The following is a 14174-nucleotide window of genomic DNA, read 5'->3' as shown; positions in this document are numbered from 1 at the left end:
GTTAGTATAATAAAGCTCTTTTATTAACAAAGGAAAATCTTCCTGTCTTAACTCTTGAAGGAGCGACTGAGGGAGTAGTGGGGGAAACACAAACACAAGGTTTTTTTTTAAACCTTTGATTTGTGGAACTCTAAGGCCCAGCACAACTAACAAGAGGAGGCCGAGGTAGGAGTGGTGGACACACAAGTGTTTTGAGACCTTTCTTATGTGGAACTAGAAGGTCAAGATCAACCAATGGAAATTCAATATTCGACTATTACCAGTTACTGCATAGTGTAAATGGTGACGTTGTTTCCACTGAAGAGCTGGTTTGTATTAATATATCTGTCAATTTGAGCAGTAAAACAGGTTTTACCTTTTACTTAGTGTATTGGACAGTACTTCTCTTTGCCAGCTTGGGTTACTTATATCAGAAAACTGCTTTGCTTGTGATCATATCTTTCAGTTGCTGCAGCTCTGCTAGTCCTCTCAGTTATTATCTCCTATGTAGTCCTCTACATTCATGAACTCTGATTCTCACCCTACCCCCCCCCCACTACATTTTGGCTCCATTCTGCCTATGCACAGTGTAGCAAAAAACTGTCAATCAAAGATGTAGGTGGGTTATACAGAGCTCAGCATTGAGAAGACTTGCTGAGCTGCAGCAGATAACACCGTGATATTATTAAAACCATATAAAATAGCCCATTAAGTAACACATCGCAGGAATCAGAATCTCTGCCTTTATTTAATGCTTCAGGGAAGCATGTAGCTGCTGACAGTTTCCCTTTTAAGAGAAAATTAGAATTGTTCTCATACTGCACTCCTTTATTATACTTCTATTGTTTGTTCTGTTTTAGATCCTGTGCCTAGCTGAGCAGATTCAGTTCACAGAAGATGTGGAGAATGCCATTCGGGGTTATAATCTCCACGAGGTGGAAATAGAGCTGACGGCTAAGCTGGAGCACTACACCGGTATTGATGACACGTCAGGTGCAGGTACAGAGCTTCATTTTTGTGCATGTACTACATGCTATAAAAATCTGCACCGTACGATTTCCAAATGCAGCCAGTCTGACGGCCATCTGGCCAGTACCGGGACCTCCCTACTCTTCCCTGACATGTGGAGGGAGGTAAGATTCAGGTTGACCATTTTCAGGGGAGAGGAGATAAGATTTCTGTCCATTAAAAACACATAACTGATGAGGATGAGCTGAAGGCTGACGTGCACAGGTGAGACAGGTGAGCGACAGCTGTTGGCTGAATGAGCGTTCAGCCGGCGGCTGTGTAAGGCCAGCTTTAAAGGCCACTACTTGGACCCCCCCCCCCCCCTTGTTAAATGCCTGAGCAAAATTTGAAAACTTTATACTCCCCAAAGCAAAAGAGTATACAGACAGGACAGCCGGGAATCACAGCTGATCACCTATGATCACACCATGTTTCTGCACGGTCAGACACAGCCATTACACAGTACACAGCTCATTTTATAAGATTATTTCAGCACAGGAACATTTTATTTAAACACATCCAATTGTGGAAGTGATTATTATTTCAATATCTATTGATTAAAATGAACTTTTGTTCGTGGGAAAAACCCCTTTAAATCTGCTTCATTTCTTTCTTCGTTGTAGCTGATGCTGAAATATTGGAGCTGAAGCTGAAGGCGCTGATTCTGGATTTGATCCATAATATTGATGTGGTGAAGCAGCTGATCCAAGCACAGATCCATAGTGTTGATGACTGGCCATGGAAGAAACAGCTGCGATTCTACATGAGGCCAGATAAGAAGTGCTATGTGCAGATGGTTGACGCCGAGATAGACTACACCTATGAATATCAGGTATGTCATCTTTGTGGTTATACCCAGTTATCCTGTGCACTATTGGTTCCTTAGGCTCTTTTCACATTATCTTGGGAGACTTCGACATGTCAGGAGGACTTCCACAGACGTCCATAAAAATCCTGGTTGCATCTATCAAGTTCCCTAAATTCGATGTGTCCGTCTTGACAGATTCCCTGTACTCTCTTGGTGCATTTGGACGTAACTGTCCGTGCTGGTTCTGCATGTGTAGAGCCCAATCCACGCATGCGGCAGCTGCCAGCTTTGTTACACAGCCAGCATCTACCTGCAACATCTTACTCTGATTGCTGCTGCTTAACCATTTAGATGCCGCAGTCAATCCCAGACGCAGTCAATCCCTATGACTTTCTGACATAGGCCGTACTAATGCGTATCTGTGCCCTGGGCCTTTTTGGTCAGATACGTATTAGTATTCTCTGGCGATTTCACCCGCACACATGCTGTGCGGCACAGTCGCCGCCGGGTGTCAGCTGATTGTAACTTCTGACATCGGGTGCTATGTGCTCGGAGCGGTTTTCTACAGCAGTAATCCTATTCATATTTCATACTTCATATTTACATCCTTAGCGTTAGAGTGTTACTTTGTTTGTTAATTGGGTGTCAGCTGATTGGCACAGCTGACACCCGGTGCTAGGAGCGGTCCCGCACCGCTTCCAGCAGATTAACCACCGAAATGCTGCGATGGAAGTCGATCGCAGCATTTCGGGAGCAAGAGGAGGTAAGCACCAATACTTACCTGCTCCCCGGTGTCCCGCGCTATCTGTGCTGGTTCCCGGTGGTTGTCACTGTGACCCGAAGTCGTCATGACGACATCCGGGTCACCAAATACCAGGAAGTTACTTTGATCATGCACAGTGCGCGATCAAAGTAACTTCTGCATGCAGCTCTGACAGGCTGTATAGCGTAGAGATGCTGCTGCTGCATCTCTATTCTATACAGGCGATCAGACTTAAAAAAAAGTGAAAGTCCCATAGTGGGACAAAGTGTAAAAGTTAATAAAGTGTCAGAAATTTAACAAAAAAAAAAAAAATCAAGAAAATAATCCCATAAAAATATACTGTACCCATAAATAAATATTATTTTGAAAAAAAAAACAACAAACCAATAAAAGTACACACATTTGGTATTGCCGCGTCCGGAACCACCTGACCTATAAAACTGTCCTGCTATTTAACCCCTTTAGTAAACACTGTAAAAAACCAAACCAAACAAAAAAAAAAACCGATGCTTTATCATCATACCGCCAAACAAAAAATGGAATAAAACGTGATCAAAATGACGAATGTAAATAAAAATGGTACCGCTGAAAACGTCATCTTGTCCTGCAAAAAACAAGCTGCCATACAGCTCCATCAGCCAAAAAATAAAAAAGTTATAGCTCTCAGAATAACGTGATGCAAGAAAAATTATTTTTTATATAAAATAGTTTTAATTGTGTAAAAAACACTAAAAATAAAGAAAAACTATATAAATGTGGTACCGCTGTAATCATACTAACCCGAAGAATAAAGCTGCCTTATCAATTTTACCACACGTGGAACGGCATAAAAAAACCCCCCAAAAAACAATTCCTGAATTGTTTGTTTTTGTTTATTCTACCTCCCAAAAATCGGAATAGAAAGCGATCAAAAGATGTCACGTGCCCGAAAATGATAGCAATAAAAACGTCAATTTTTCCCACAAAAAACAAGCAGTCACATGACTCTGTCAGCCGAAATATGGAAAAATTATAGTTCTCAAAATATGGCGATGCAAAAACTAGTCTTTTAATGTGTAACAGCTGTCAATCATAAAAACCCAATATGAATCTGGCATCGCTGTAATCGCACTGACCCGAAGAATAAAATAGTCTAATCACTTATACCGCACAAGGAACGACGTAAAAAATAAACTCTAGGGTTAGGGTTGTGCTAGTATTAGGGTTGTGCTAGGGTTAGGGTTGGGGTTAGGGTTGGGGTTGGGCTATGGTTGGGGTTAGTGTTAGGGTTGGGGTTAGTGTTAGGGTTGGGGTTAGTGTTAAGGTTGGGCTAGGGTTAGGGTTGTGCTAGGGTTAGGGTTGGGGTTAGGGTTGGGTTATTGTTGGGGTTGTATTAGGGTTGGGGTTAGGGTTGGGTTATGGTTGGGGTTGTATTAGGGTTCGGGTTGTATTGGGGTTGGGGTTAGTATTAGGGTTGGGCTAGGGTTAGGGTTGTGCTAGGGTTAGGGTTTCGGTTGGGGTTAGGGTTGGGTTATGGTTGGGGTTGTATTAGGGTTAGGGTTGTATTAGGGTTGGGGTTGTATTAGGGTTGGGCTAGGGTTGGAGTTATATTAGGGTTGGGGTTATATTAGGGTTGGGGTTGTATTAGGGTTGGGGTTGTATTAGGGTTGGGGTTGTATTAGGGTTGGAGTTGGGCTAGGGTTGGGGTTGTATTAGGGTTAGGCTAGGGTTGGGGTTGTGTTAGGGTTGCGGTTGTGTTAGGGTTGGGCTAGGGTTGGGGTTAGTGTTAGGGTTGGGTTAGGGTTAGTGTTAGGGTTGGGCTAAGGTTAGGGTTATGCTAGGATTAGGGTTGTGTTAGGATTTTTTCAAAAGTAAAGAAAAAGAGAAATGATAACGATATGGCGACCAGTGTTGAGCGCAGGTGCTTGCTACTTGAGTTTGCATCGGGTGCTCCTCGGGTATGCACCGAGTATCGTGGGTGCTCGAGTAACATGCTCGAGTCTCCGCCCCATATGCTTCGCGGCCAAAAAAAACTCGCAGGGATTGCCTGCCATACACAAGCAATCCCTGCATGTTTTTTTTGGGTGTCTAACAACCATGAAACATGTGAGGCGGGGACTCGAGCATGTCACTCGAGCACCCGCGATACATGGGGCATACCCGAGTACCCGATGCAAACTCAAGTAGCGAGCACTTGCGCTCAAGACTAATGACAACTTTGTAAAATCTGATGATCTAATGTTATCAAATTCTGTGTCGTACCTCTGGGTTAAAAATTTTCACTATACCCCTTGATAAAATCCTTGAGGGGTGTAGTTTCTAAAATGGGGTCACTTGGGGGTTTCCACTGTTTAGGCGCATCAGGGGCTCTCCAAATGCAACATGGCGTCCTCTCTCGATTCCAAAAGTCCCACAGTGCTCCTTCCCTTCTGAACCCTGCCGTGCGCCTAAACAGTGTATTTTCCCCACATATGGGGTATCGGCGTACTCAGGAGAAATTGCACAAAAGTTTTTGGGGTCCATTTTCTCTTCTTACCCTTGTAAAAATAAAAAAATTGGGGCTAAAAGATCATTTTTGTGGAAAAAAATGTAGATTTTTTTATTTTATTTTTACGGCTCTATGTTCTAAACTTCTGTAAAGCACCTGGAGGTTCAATGTTCTCACCACACATCTAGATAAGTTCCCTGACAGGTCTAGTTTACAAAATTGGTGTCACTTGTGGGGGGGGTTCCACTGTTTAGGCACATCAGGGGCTCTCCAAACGCAACATGGCGTCCGCTAATTATTCAAGCAAATTTTACATTAAAAAAATCAAATGGCGCTCCTTCCCTTCCGAACCCTGCCATGCGCCCAAACAGTGGTTTTCCCCCACATATGGGGTATCGGCAGGCTCAGAAGGAATTGCAGAACAAATTTTGGGGTCCATTTTTTCCTGTTACTGATGCAAAAATAAAAATATTTGAGTCTAAAGTAACATTTTTGTGAAAAAAAGTAAAATGTTCATTTTTTACTTCCACATTCCAAAAATTCCCGTGAAGCACCTGAAGGGTTAATAACCTTCTTGAATGTGGTTTTGAGCTCCGTGAGGGGTGCAGTTTTTAGAATGGTGTCACTTTTGGGTATTTTCTGTCATAAAGGCCCCTCAAAGTCACTTCAAATATGATGTGGTCCCTAAAAAAAAAAATGGTTTTGTAAATTTTGTTAGAAAAATGAGAAATCTCTGGTCAACTTTTCATCCTTATAACTTTCTAACAAAAAAAAATGTTGTTTCCTAAATTGTGCTGATGTAAAGTAGACATGTGGGAAATGTTATTGATTAACTATTTTGTGTGACATATCTCTCTGATTTAAGGGCATGAAAATTCAGAGTTTGAAAATTGCTAAGTTTTTAAAATTTTTGCCAAATTTCCAATTTTTTTCACAAATAAGCGAAAGTCTTATCAAAGACATTTTACCACTAGTGGGATCTGTTGAAGCGTTCCAGAGTTATTACCTCATAAAGTGACAGTGGTCAGAATTGTAAAAATTGGCTTGGTCATTAATGTGCAAACCACCCTCGGGGGTAAAGGGGTTAAAGTGTATTCAATGAGGCTGGATATGTCTAGTCTGAATGTGGCCAGGAGTATGCAGATCATATACTTGCAGTCACCTGACCGCCCGCTCCTGTCGCCGGCATTGGAGAATACTCACAGCATGCAGTCCGTGCGATGTGATGATTCACAAGTCTGCAGTCACATAGGCTACAAGTCTGCAGTCACATAGGCTACAAGTCTGCAGTCACATAGGCTACAAGTCTGCAGTCACATAGGCTACAAGTCTGCAGTCACATAGGCTACAAGTCTGCAGTCACTCTAAGGCTGGACGACCCCTTTAAGTGAGTGTTTGTGAATGAACCCCCGAGCACTGAACACTGTGGGGCAGATTTATCAATGGGTGTCCTGGTGTAATACATTTTAAATATGTGCCACTGGGATTTGTATGTCGGAGGGAGCAGTCAGATTCTGGGGGTCTCATCCAGCATCACACGCTTACTAAAGATTTTCTAGACACTTTTTTTTCCCATGGTTTGCCATACAGGGAGTTGATTTCTTGCAATTCTTTTCGATCTTCTTTTTATCTGGTTTTAGGGCAACGCTCCCAAGTTGGTGTACACCCCTCTTACGGACAAGTGCTACCTCACGCTGACTCAGGCCATCAAGATGGGGTTGGGAGGAAATCCTTATGGTCCCGCCGGGACTGGTAAAACAGAATCCGTGAAGGCTCTGGGTGGACTCCTGGGACGACAAGTGTTGGTTTTCAACTGTGATGAGGTGAAAATACTAAACTGTAGGTGGCACATGTAGTGATGATGATGGCGACGAGACACGGACCTAAAATAGACCTTTTAAGGGTTGCTCCACTACTTCTATATCTACCCTTTCTAAGAATAGGTTATCAGTATCTCATTGATGGGGGTCCGACACCTGGCACCCCCAACGCGCAGCTGTTCTTGATACTAGCAGCATGGTTCCAGGCTTCTTATCACCACCGACCAGATTTCATTGGCGCACTTCCCGGCAAGGCAGCAAGTGGCGCAGGAACCATCCAACCGCAAGATTTGCAAAGAGCCGACGGTAACGTTGCTCTCTCAGATCATGTGACTCGCACCCACGGGGCCGGGCTAATCAGAGGGAGGATTAGTCCAGGGAAATCAATGCTCCCCTGACTAATTTTACATTTATTTAGCAATTGCAAAACAACATAAAGGGGCTCATTAGAAAGCATTAAAGGGTGCACTGCAGTTATGGTGGAGGTTTAGGGGATTTGGGTAGCTGTCCTGGACAATCCCTAAAAGAAATGGACTTCTGACCTAAATACAGCTTGATCGAGGCAGGAGATAGAAGGCCCTGAAAATCAGATCCATACAAGTATAAAGAATTGCAGAGAAAGTGCTAGAATGAAAATAAGCATTTCTTACCTATTAAATCCCCTGCTGTTCTGGGGGTCCTTTCTGGTCTTCGTTTACTGCCATGATTATAAATCTATGTGACTGCTGCAACCCATCTCTTGCTTTAAAGGGAATCTGACAGCTGATACATTCTGCCTGAACCACAGGCAGCACGTAGAGTATCAGGTGCTGGCTACGATCTCAGCCAGGTAGGTTTGACTCTGAAACACTGCGGCATTTCAAAGAAAGACTTACTTTATAACTTGCAGGGGACCGAGCCGTGTCGGAGACTAATTGGATAGGTGGTATTCTGGCATCTTCTCTCTGTTCGCTCCCTTTGAATGACAGGTCTTTCCTTGCGTGCATGTATAGGGAGAGAACTGTGTGTCATTGGCCACCGGCGATGAAACGCTGAAATTCTGCAGTGTTTCAGAGTTAGAGGTTCCCATCTCTAAGATCCTTTCCCAGTAATAATAATATTAGCAAATACTTCCAATTAGAAATGTAATATAGTTCTTCTGATTTGCTATGGCGCTTACCCCATGTGCAGGGCATTGCAGTAGCTTGGATATCCTTGGTTATGACCACTAACTAAACTAATTGTCACTATATGATTGGTCGTAACCATGGATACCTAAGCTACTGCAATGCCCTGCACATGGGGTAAGCGACACAGCGAGTCAGAAGAACAATACCCATTTCTAATTGGCAGTATTTGCTATTATTATTATTACATCTACTACATATTGGGATAGGATCTTGTAAATGGGAAAACCCTTTTATATATACATGGCTGAGATCATACATGCTGCCTGTGGTTCGGGCAGTATGTATCAGCTGTCAGGTTCCCTTTAAGCCAGTGAATAAATACAACTTTCCTCTGGGTTTACGGGTTCCTTATCGCTGTAACAAAGTAATCAGATACCAGTGCAATCACCAGGACAGGCAGGTAGTCATTTCACAGCTGGGGACTTCACAGGCAGGTAGTCATTTCACAGCTGGGGACAATATCTTTTTTTATTGCTGCGCAGCCCCTTATAGTACATTTTAGCGGAAACTCTTAGAGCAAAAAGGTCACTTTCTGCCATATAGACCTGCATGTGATATGAAGCAGATACTGTTATAGAACGACGCTTTTACTGTCCTTGTTTCCTCCAGGGCATTGATGTCAAGTCTATGGGGAGGATTTTTGTTGGCCTGGTGAAGTGCGGAGCTTGGGGTTGCTTTGATGAATTCAATAGACTTGAAGAAGCCGTGCTGTCCGCCGTGTCCATGCAGATCCAAACCATCCAGGACTCTCTGAAGAACCACAGAGCCGCCTGCGAGCTGCTGGGGAAGGAGGTGAAGCAACACTCATTTTATTATTATTATTATTATTATTATTATTATTATTATTATTACCTTTTTTATTATAGCACTTTTATACTGATGACATTTTATTTTTAGGTGGATTTAGACCCCAATTCTGGCATCTTCATAACGATGAATCCTGCCGGCAAGGGCTATGGTGGGAGGCAAAAGCTGCCCGACAACCTAAAACAGCTTTTCCGGCCAGTTGCCATGTCCCGACCGGACAACGAGCTCATCGCCGAGGTTATTCTTTACTCTGAAGGTTTTAAGGAAGCAAAGGCATTGGGTCGGAAGCTGGTGGCCATCTTTAATCTAGCCAGGTAAATAAGTGTACCATAATGGAACAGAAGATGATATCCATCTAAGGGGCCGTCCAAGGCTTAAAACCCTCATACTTATAGGGGGCCCCAGATGTATGATTGTCTAGGGGACATTAGGATTTGGCTTGACCGATTTTGGGCTGCTGATCCTTTTGTTTTCCAGAGATAAGCCACCAGAAATGTGAGGCATTGGCTCTCTTGGAGAGCAGAGCAGCGCTCAGCAGAGCGTAGTAGGTCTCACTGAGCAGTGTACGGGTGCCTAGACTTATAATTGAGCCTGTACATCACTCTGTTTCCCCCCTGGGAGAGACCAGAGCGAGCTCTGATCACTGCAGGTTAACCATTTAAATGTTGTCAATCTCTGACAGTAGCATTCAAATGCTGGTGCGCATGCAAGCTCCTATTGTTCCCCCGCGAGGTGATCGCAGGGAATGATAGGTTACCATAGCCGACAGGGCTCTGCTGAAGGCGCTACAATTTGGGAGTGACAACTGTCCAATCAGTGATGTCATTACCCATTGTTATAAAGACACACCCCTTTGACAAGCCGAATAGTAACACCCAGTTGTTAACTATGTAGTTCACAAGCTCTTTTTTTTTTTTTTCATTCTAGAATTGTTATTTCATGGGGAAAACAAGTATTTAGTAAAACCGATATGTCTGGAGAGCTGACATGTCCCCTTCTTCTGTCTTCAGCAGCGCACCGCTCCTCTGCCTCATTGCCTCCTGTTAGCCGGGGAGCAGTGTTCTGCTGAAGAATGATCGTTCGGACTAGCGACATGGAGGCCCCCCCACAAATCACTCTCCCAGGATGCCAATGACGCCCGGGGGGGGGACACCGAAGCTGGCAGGATCCAGTGATCTGTCCTCCTTCAGAGTAGCACATGCTTCTTGTCTAGAAAACCAGCCACCTCTGATAGACTCCAGTGGTGGCCGGTAACCTAGGCAGTGGAATTATAGAATTAAAAATGTCTTCATTCTTGAACAGAGAGGATTTTTTGATAAGAAAAAAAAAATTGCAAAGTTGCTTGTTTTTATGAGCAGTTTGTAATTTTATCCATTTACCAAGATGAGACAAGTAACCTTATACTGTAATATATAAATGCTGTAATGCACGGCAGTAACTGAGTTTTGCGTTGCAGGGAACTGCTGACCCCTCAGCAGCATTATGACTGGGGATTACGAGCCCTGAAAACCGTCCTTAGAGGTTGTGGGAATCTTCTTCAGCCATTAAAGAAAAATGGAGCAAAGCTGAGCAGTAAGATTTGTCATGATTGCGTCCTTGCCTGATATGTTAGGCGTGCATCACCGCGCTGCTGACATTACATTGCTGACATCACAGTGTGAACACTTACACGTGACGGCCATCATTTCATAGCTGATTCTTATTCATGCATGCTGTGTGTCAGAGATGAATTAGGCTTTCTGCATCTTACCAGTCCTCATATTTTTCTCCGGTCATCAGTGAAGCGATACAACGATCATTCATTAGAGCGTGCTGCTCCTTACTATGAGAGTGTGTGTACAGTATAGCTCTGCACCTCTATTTAGTAATATCGGTGCTAATTTCCTTTTGGAAATAATTGGAGAGTCCATTATTTAGCTGTCCATACCACCCAGAGGCCTCTGAGGCTTGTAGTGGGTATAGCAGTTTATGAAGTCACTGGCAGGGGTAACTGGTGCCGATTATTTCCACAAATAGGTAAAGAGCAGAAATAGGTATATTAAAATCATCTTATTAATTGCCATAACATAGTAAAACTGAATTGTAATTGGAAGTATACATTAACACTTTAGACACCTATTCATCCTCTCCTGTGTTCTCCTGATTAGCCCTACCTGTTTCAGTTATCATTAAACTAATCTAAGTGTAGAATTCACCCCATGCTTCTGTGCGCTCTTTACTCCTGGTTGACCAAATCTATAATCTGCTATCTACATCATTATAGCTGCAGTGTGGTTTTACATCATTGGCTGCTTTTACCACAATTCAACACTCCTGCCCTATTCCCCAACAGCAGTGCAGAGCTGTGTTTGTTGCCTGCTGCAGACAGATCAGTGATGCGAAGCTGAAAATGCTGCTTCGTTGATGCATATGACAAAAGATAATCCTCTGCAGTAGGTATCAATAGAACAGTATTTGCAATTTCACATCTTTGATCTCTCAGCAGCAAAAAAACAAACACCGCTCAACTAATCTCAGCCCCTGTATACACAGCCCTATCTTACAGTTTATCTTTTTTTTCTGTCCCCTGTATTCAGCTCATCCTGCAGTATATCTCTCCTCTCGGCCCCCTGAATACAGCCCCTTCCTGCAGTATATTTCTCTTTTCTGTCCCCAGTATATACAGCCCATCCTGCAGTATATCACTCATCTCAGCCTCTTGTATATAGCCACCTCCTACAGTATATCTCTCCTTTTTGACCCCTGTATACAGCTTATCCTGCAGTATATCTCTGCTCTCAGCCATGTGTATATAGCACCCTCCTTAAGTAGATCTCTCCTTTTTGTCCCCTGTATGTACAGCTCATTCTGCAGTATATCTCTCCTCTCAGCCCTCTAGACAGCCCCATCCTGCAGTATATGTTTCCACTTAGCCCTCAATATACAGCCACATCCTGCAATATATCTCTTTTCTCAGCCACTGTATATAGCCCCATCTTGCAGTTTCTCTCCACTCAGCTGCCTGTACAGAGCCCCATCCTGCAGTACATCGCTCCTCTATATTTCACATTATTATAAGACCCCATTATGATTTTGAGAATACCCCTTTCAGATATATGTAGCCTGCATACTACATATTGCCCGCTTTGCAAAGACACACAAACTAATTACCTGTACTTTGTTGCATAGGCCAACATGACTTTACATCTGACTAAATAGCTATCGGTGATGGTTATGTTTTGCAGTGTATTTGCCCCATGTCCCTGGTCTTATATTTCCTTGTAGACATTTATCCGTGTAAATCTGTAGCTCACATGTCTGTTTACCTTCCAGTCAGTGAAAGCCATATTGTGGTTCAGGCTCTGAGGCTTAATACCATGTCCAAGCTGACGTTCGCTGACTGCTCTCGGTGCGACGCTTTGATCAAGGACGTTTTCCCTGGAATTGATTTTAAAGAGGTGGAGTACATAGAATTAAGTGCCGCCTTACAGCAGGCGTTTGAGGAAGCAAATCTAGAGATCATACCAAGCCAGGTAAGTGCATTGCATTACCATAGATGGAGACGGTGTATTACTGAGCTCACAGGACATTGTTACAGGGGTTTACCCACAATCAGCATTTATAAATGTTAGATCCCTGGGAACTCCACTGATTCCTGAGATCTCCCCTGGTCTCTGGGACCCCACTGATCCCTGTGACCCCTACTGATCCTCGAGACCTTTCCTTATCCATGGGACCCCCACTGGTCCCCGGGACCTCTACTGATCCCCGGGACCCCCACTGATCCCCGGGACCTTCACTGAACACTGGGATCACCCACTGATCACTTTGACCGCCACTGTTCACTGTAACACCCACCACACTGATCAGTATAATCCTCACCCCACTGATCAGTATAATCCTCACCCCACTGATCAGTATAATCCTCACCCCACTGATCAGTATAATCCTCACCCCACTGATCAGTATAATCCTCACCCCACTGATCATTGTGATCTGATCACTGTAACCCTTTCCCCCTGTATATGGCTCTATATAAAATGAGTCCACTAACCCTATGTCTCCAAAGATCAACCAAACACAGCTGAAGGGGCGCAGGGATCAGCTGAGTTCTTCTACCTCTTCATTTTAGTGATCTTCTGATCCGAGCCCTTGCCGATCAAAAATTCTGGTAACACTGTGTAATGTTACTGTGACTTCACCGAGAGAGTTTGTTATTAATAGCCGTGCTTTTTTTGGTTTTGTCTTTATGACCTTTTTTTGGTCTCTTCACGTGTTCTCTTGTTTGCACTTTATCCGCACAGATTAAGAAAGCATTGGAGTTATATGAGCAGCTTCGCCAAAGAATGGGAGTAGTAATTGTTGGTCCAAGTGGCGCCGGCAAATCTTCTCTATGGCGCATGTTACGAGCCGCCCTTGGAAAGACTGGAAAGGTTGTAAAACAGTATACTATGAATCCTAAAGCTATGCCGAGACACCAGCTGCTCGGACACATAGATATGGATACCAGAGAGTGGTCGGATGGCGTCCTTACCAACAGTGCACGTCAAGTGGTCCGAGAGCCTCAAGGTGAGTAATTTCTGCAATAAAATTGTGTCTCTGTTGCTAATGTGCTCTTCTAAGCGTGCATAGAACTAGAAGTCCCAGTAACCACGCATGGCAATGGATCCCCATGTACTTTTTCTGCCACTTTCATGTTGTTTTACACCTTTCTTCTTCACTTCCTTTGCCCTGTCACCAGCTGTGTTGGTATAGCAATCACTTTCTCTTATGCTCCCTTCTGACTACATTTCCCACCACCACTTGTGCTAGGCTGCAAGCCAGCAGTGAGCACAGACCTGTAACCAGGCCTACAACCCTCGCTCTCCTCCTTCAGCGTCACACACAGGATCAGCACCATATCCTGTACAGGACACTGTTACAGGGAATAGACGTAATGCACAAAGCACCAGAACACCAGCTCTGCCAATGAAGATTATTGATGAGTGGGTGAGTGGCTGGATGGGGAACGAAAGATGAATGTGTTCATATTATAGAATGAATACAGCAGGGCATGTGTATGCATTACACAGGGTATAGAGCAGTGTATATACATATACTTACACCCTGCTGTTTATGTACAAATACAAGGGACCGCTGTGCCTGTTGGGAGTGCTGCGTCTGCAGGGAGTGCTGTGCCTGCAGGTATACTGTGTTTGTAAGGAGAGCTGTGCCTGCCGGAATACTGTTTGTGAGGAGTGTGGGGAGTGCTGTGCCTGCAGGGAGAGCTGTGCCTGCTGGGAGTGCTGTGCCTGCAGGGAGAGCTGTGCCTGCAGGTATACTGTGTTTGTAAGGAGAGCTGTGCCTGCAGGAATACTGTGTTTGTGAGGAGTGT

At 44.0% G+C, this 14174-nt stretch overlaps 1 protein-coding gene across 4 annotated transcripts in view; it reads left to right on the top strand.

Annotated features, from left to right (window-relative positions):
* The window catches only part of DYNC2H1 (dynein cytoplasmic 2 heavy chain 1), a 525522-nt gene that overhangs the window by 75370 nt on the left and 435978 nt on the right, over nucleotides 1-14174 (top strand). For all 4 annotated transcript variants that reach the window (XM_073662117.1, XM_073662115.1, XM_073662114.1 and 1 more), the window contains exons 31-38: nucleotides 840-978; nucleotides 1611-1819; nucleotides 6666-6848; nucleotides 8624-8806; nucleotides 8912-9135; nucleotides 10278-10393; nucleotides 12134-12333; nucleotides 13105-13369. In XM_073662117.1, coding sequence (XP_073518218.1) covers nucleotides 840-978; nucleotides 1611-1819; nucleotides 6666-6848; nucleotides 8624-8806; nucleotides 8912-9135; nucleotides 10278-10393; nucleotides 12134-12333; nucleotides 13105-13369 — 1519 coding nt within the window. The remainder of the gene's footprint in view (nucleotides 1-839; nucleotides 979-1610; nucleotides 1820-6665; nucleotides 6849-8623; nucleotides 8807-8911; nucleotides 9136-10277; nucleotides 10394-12133; nucleotides 12334-13104; nucleotides 13370-14174) is intronic.

The sequence above is a fragment of the Phyllobates terribilis genome, unplaced genomic scaffold, assembly GCF_046119375.1.
Source record: "Phyllobates terribilis strain yellow unplaced genomic scaffold, ASM4611937v1 Scaffold_2__4_contigs__length_985480577, whole genome shotgun sequence".
In the NCBI taxonomy this organism is placed as follows: domain Eukaryota; kingdom Metazoa; phylum Chordata; class Amphibia; order Anura; family Dendrobatidae; genus Phyllobates; species Phyllobates terribilis.
Note: the sequence above shows the minus strand (reverse complement) of the source record. Positions and strands in the feature narration are given on the sequence as shown.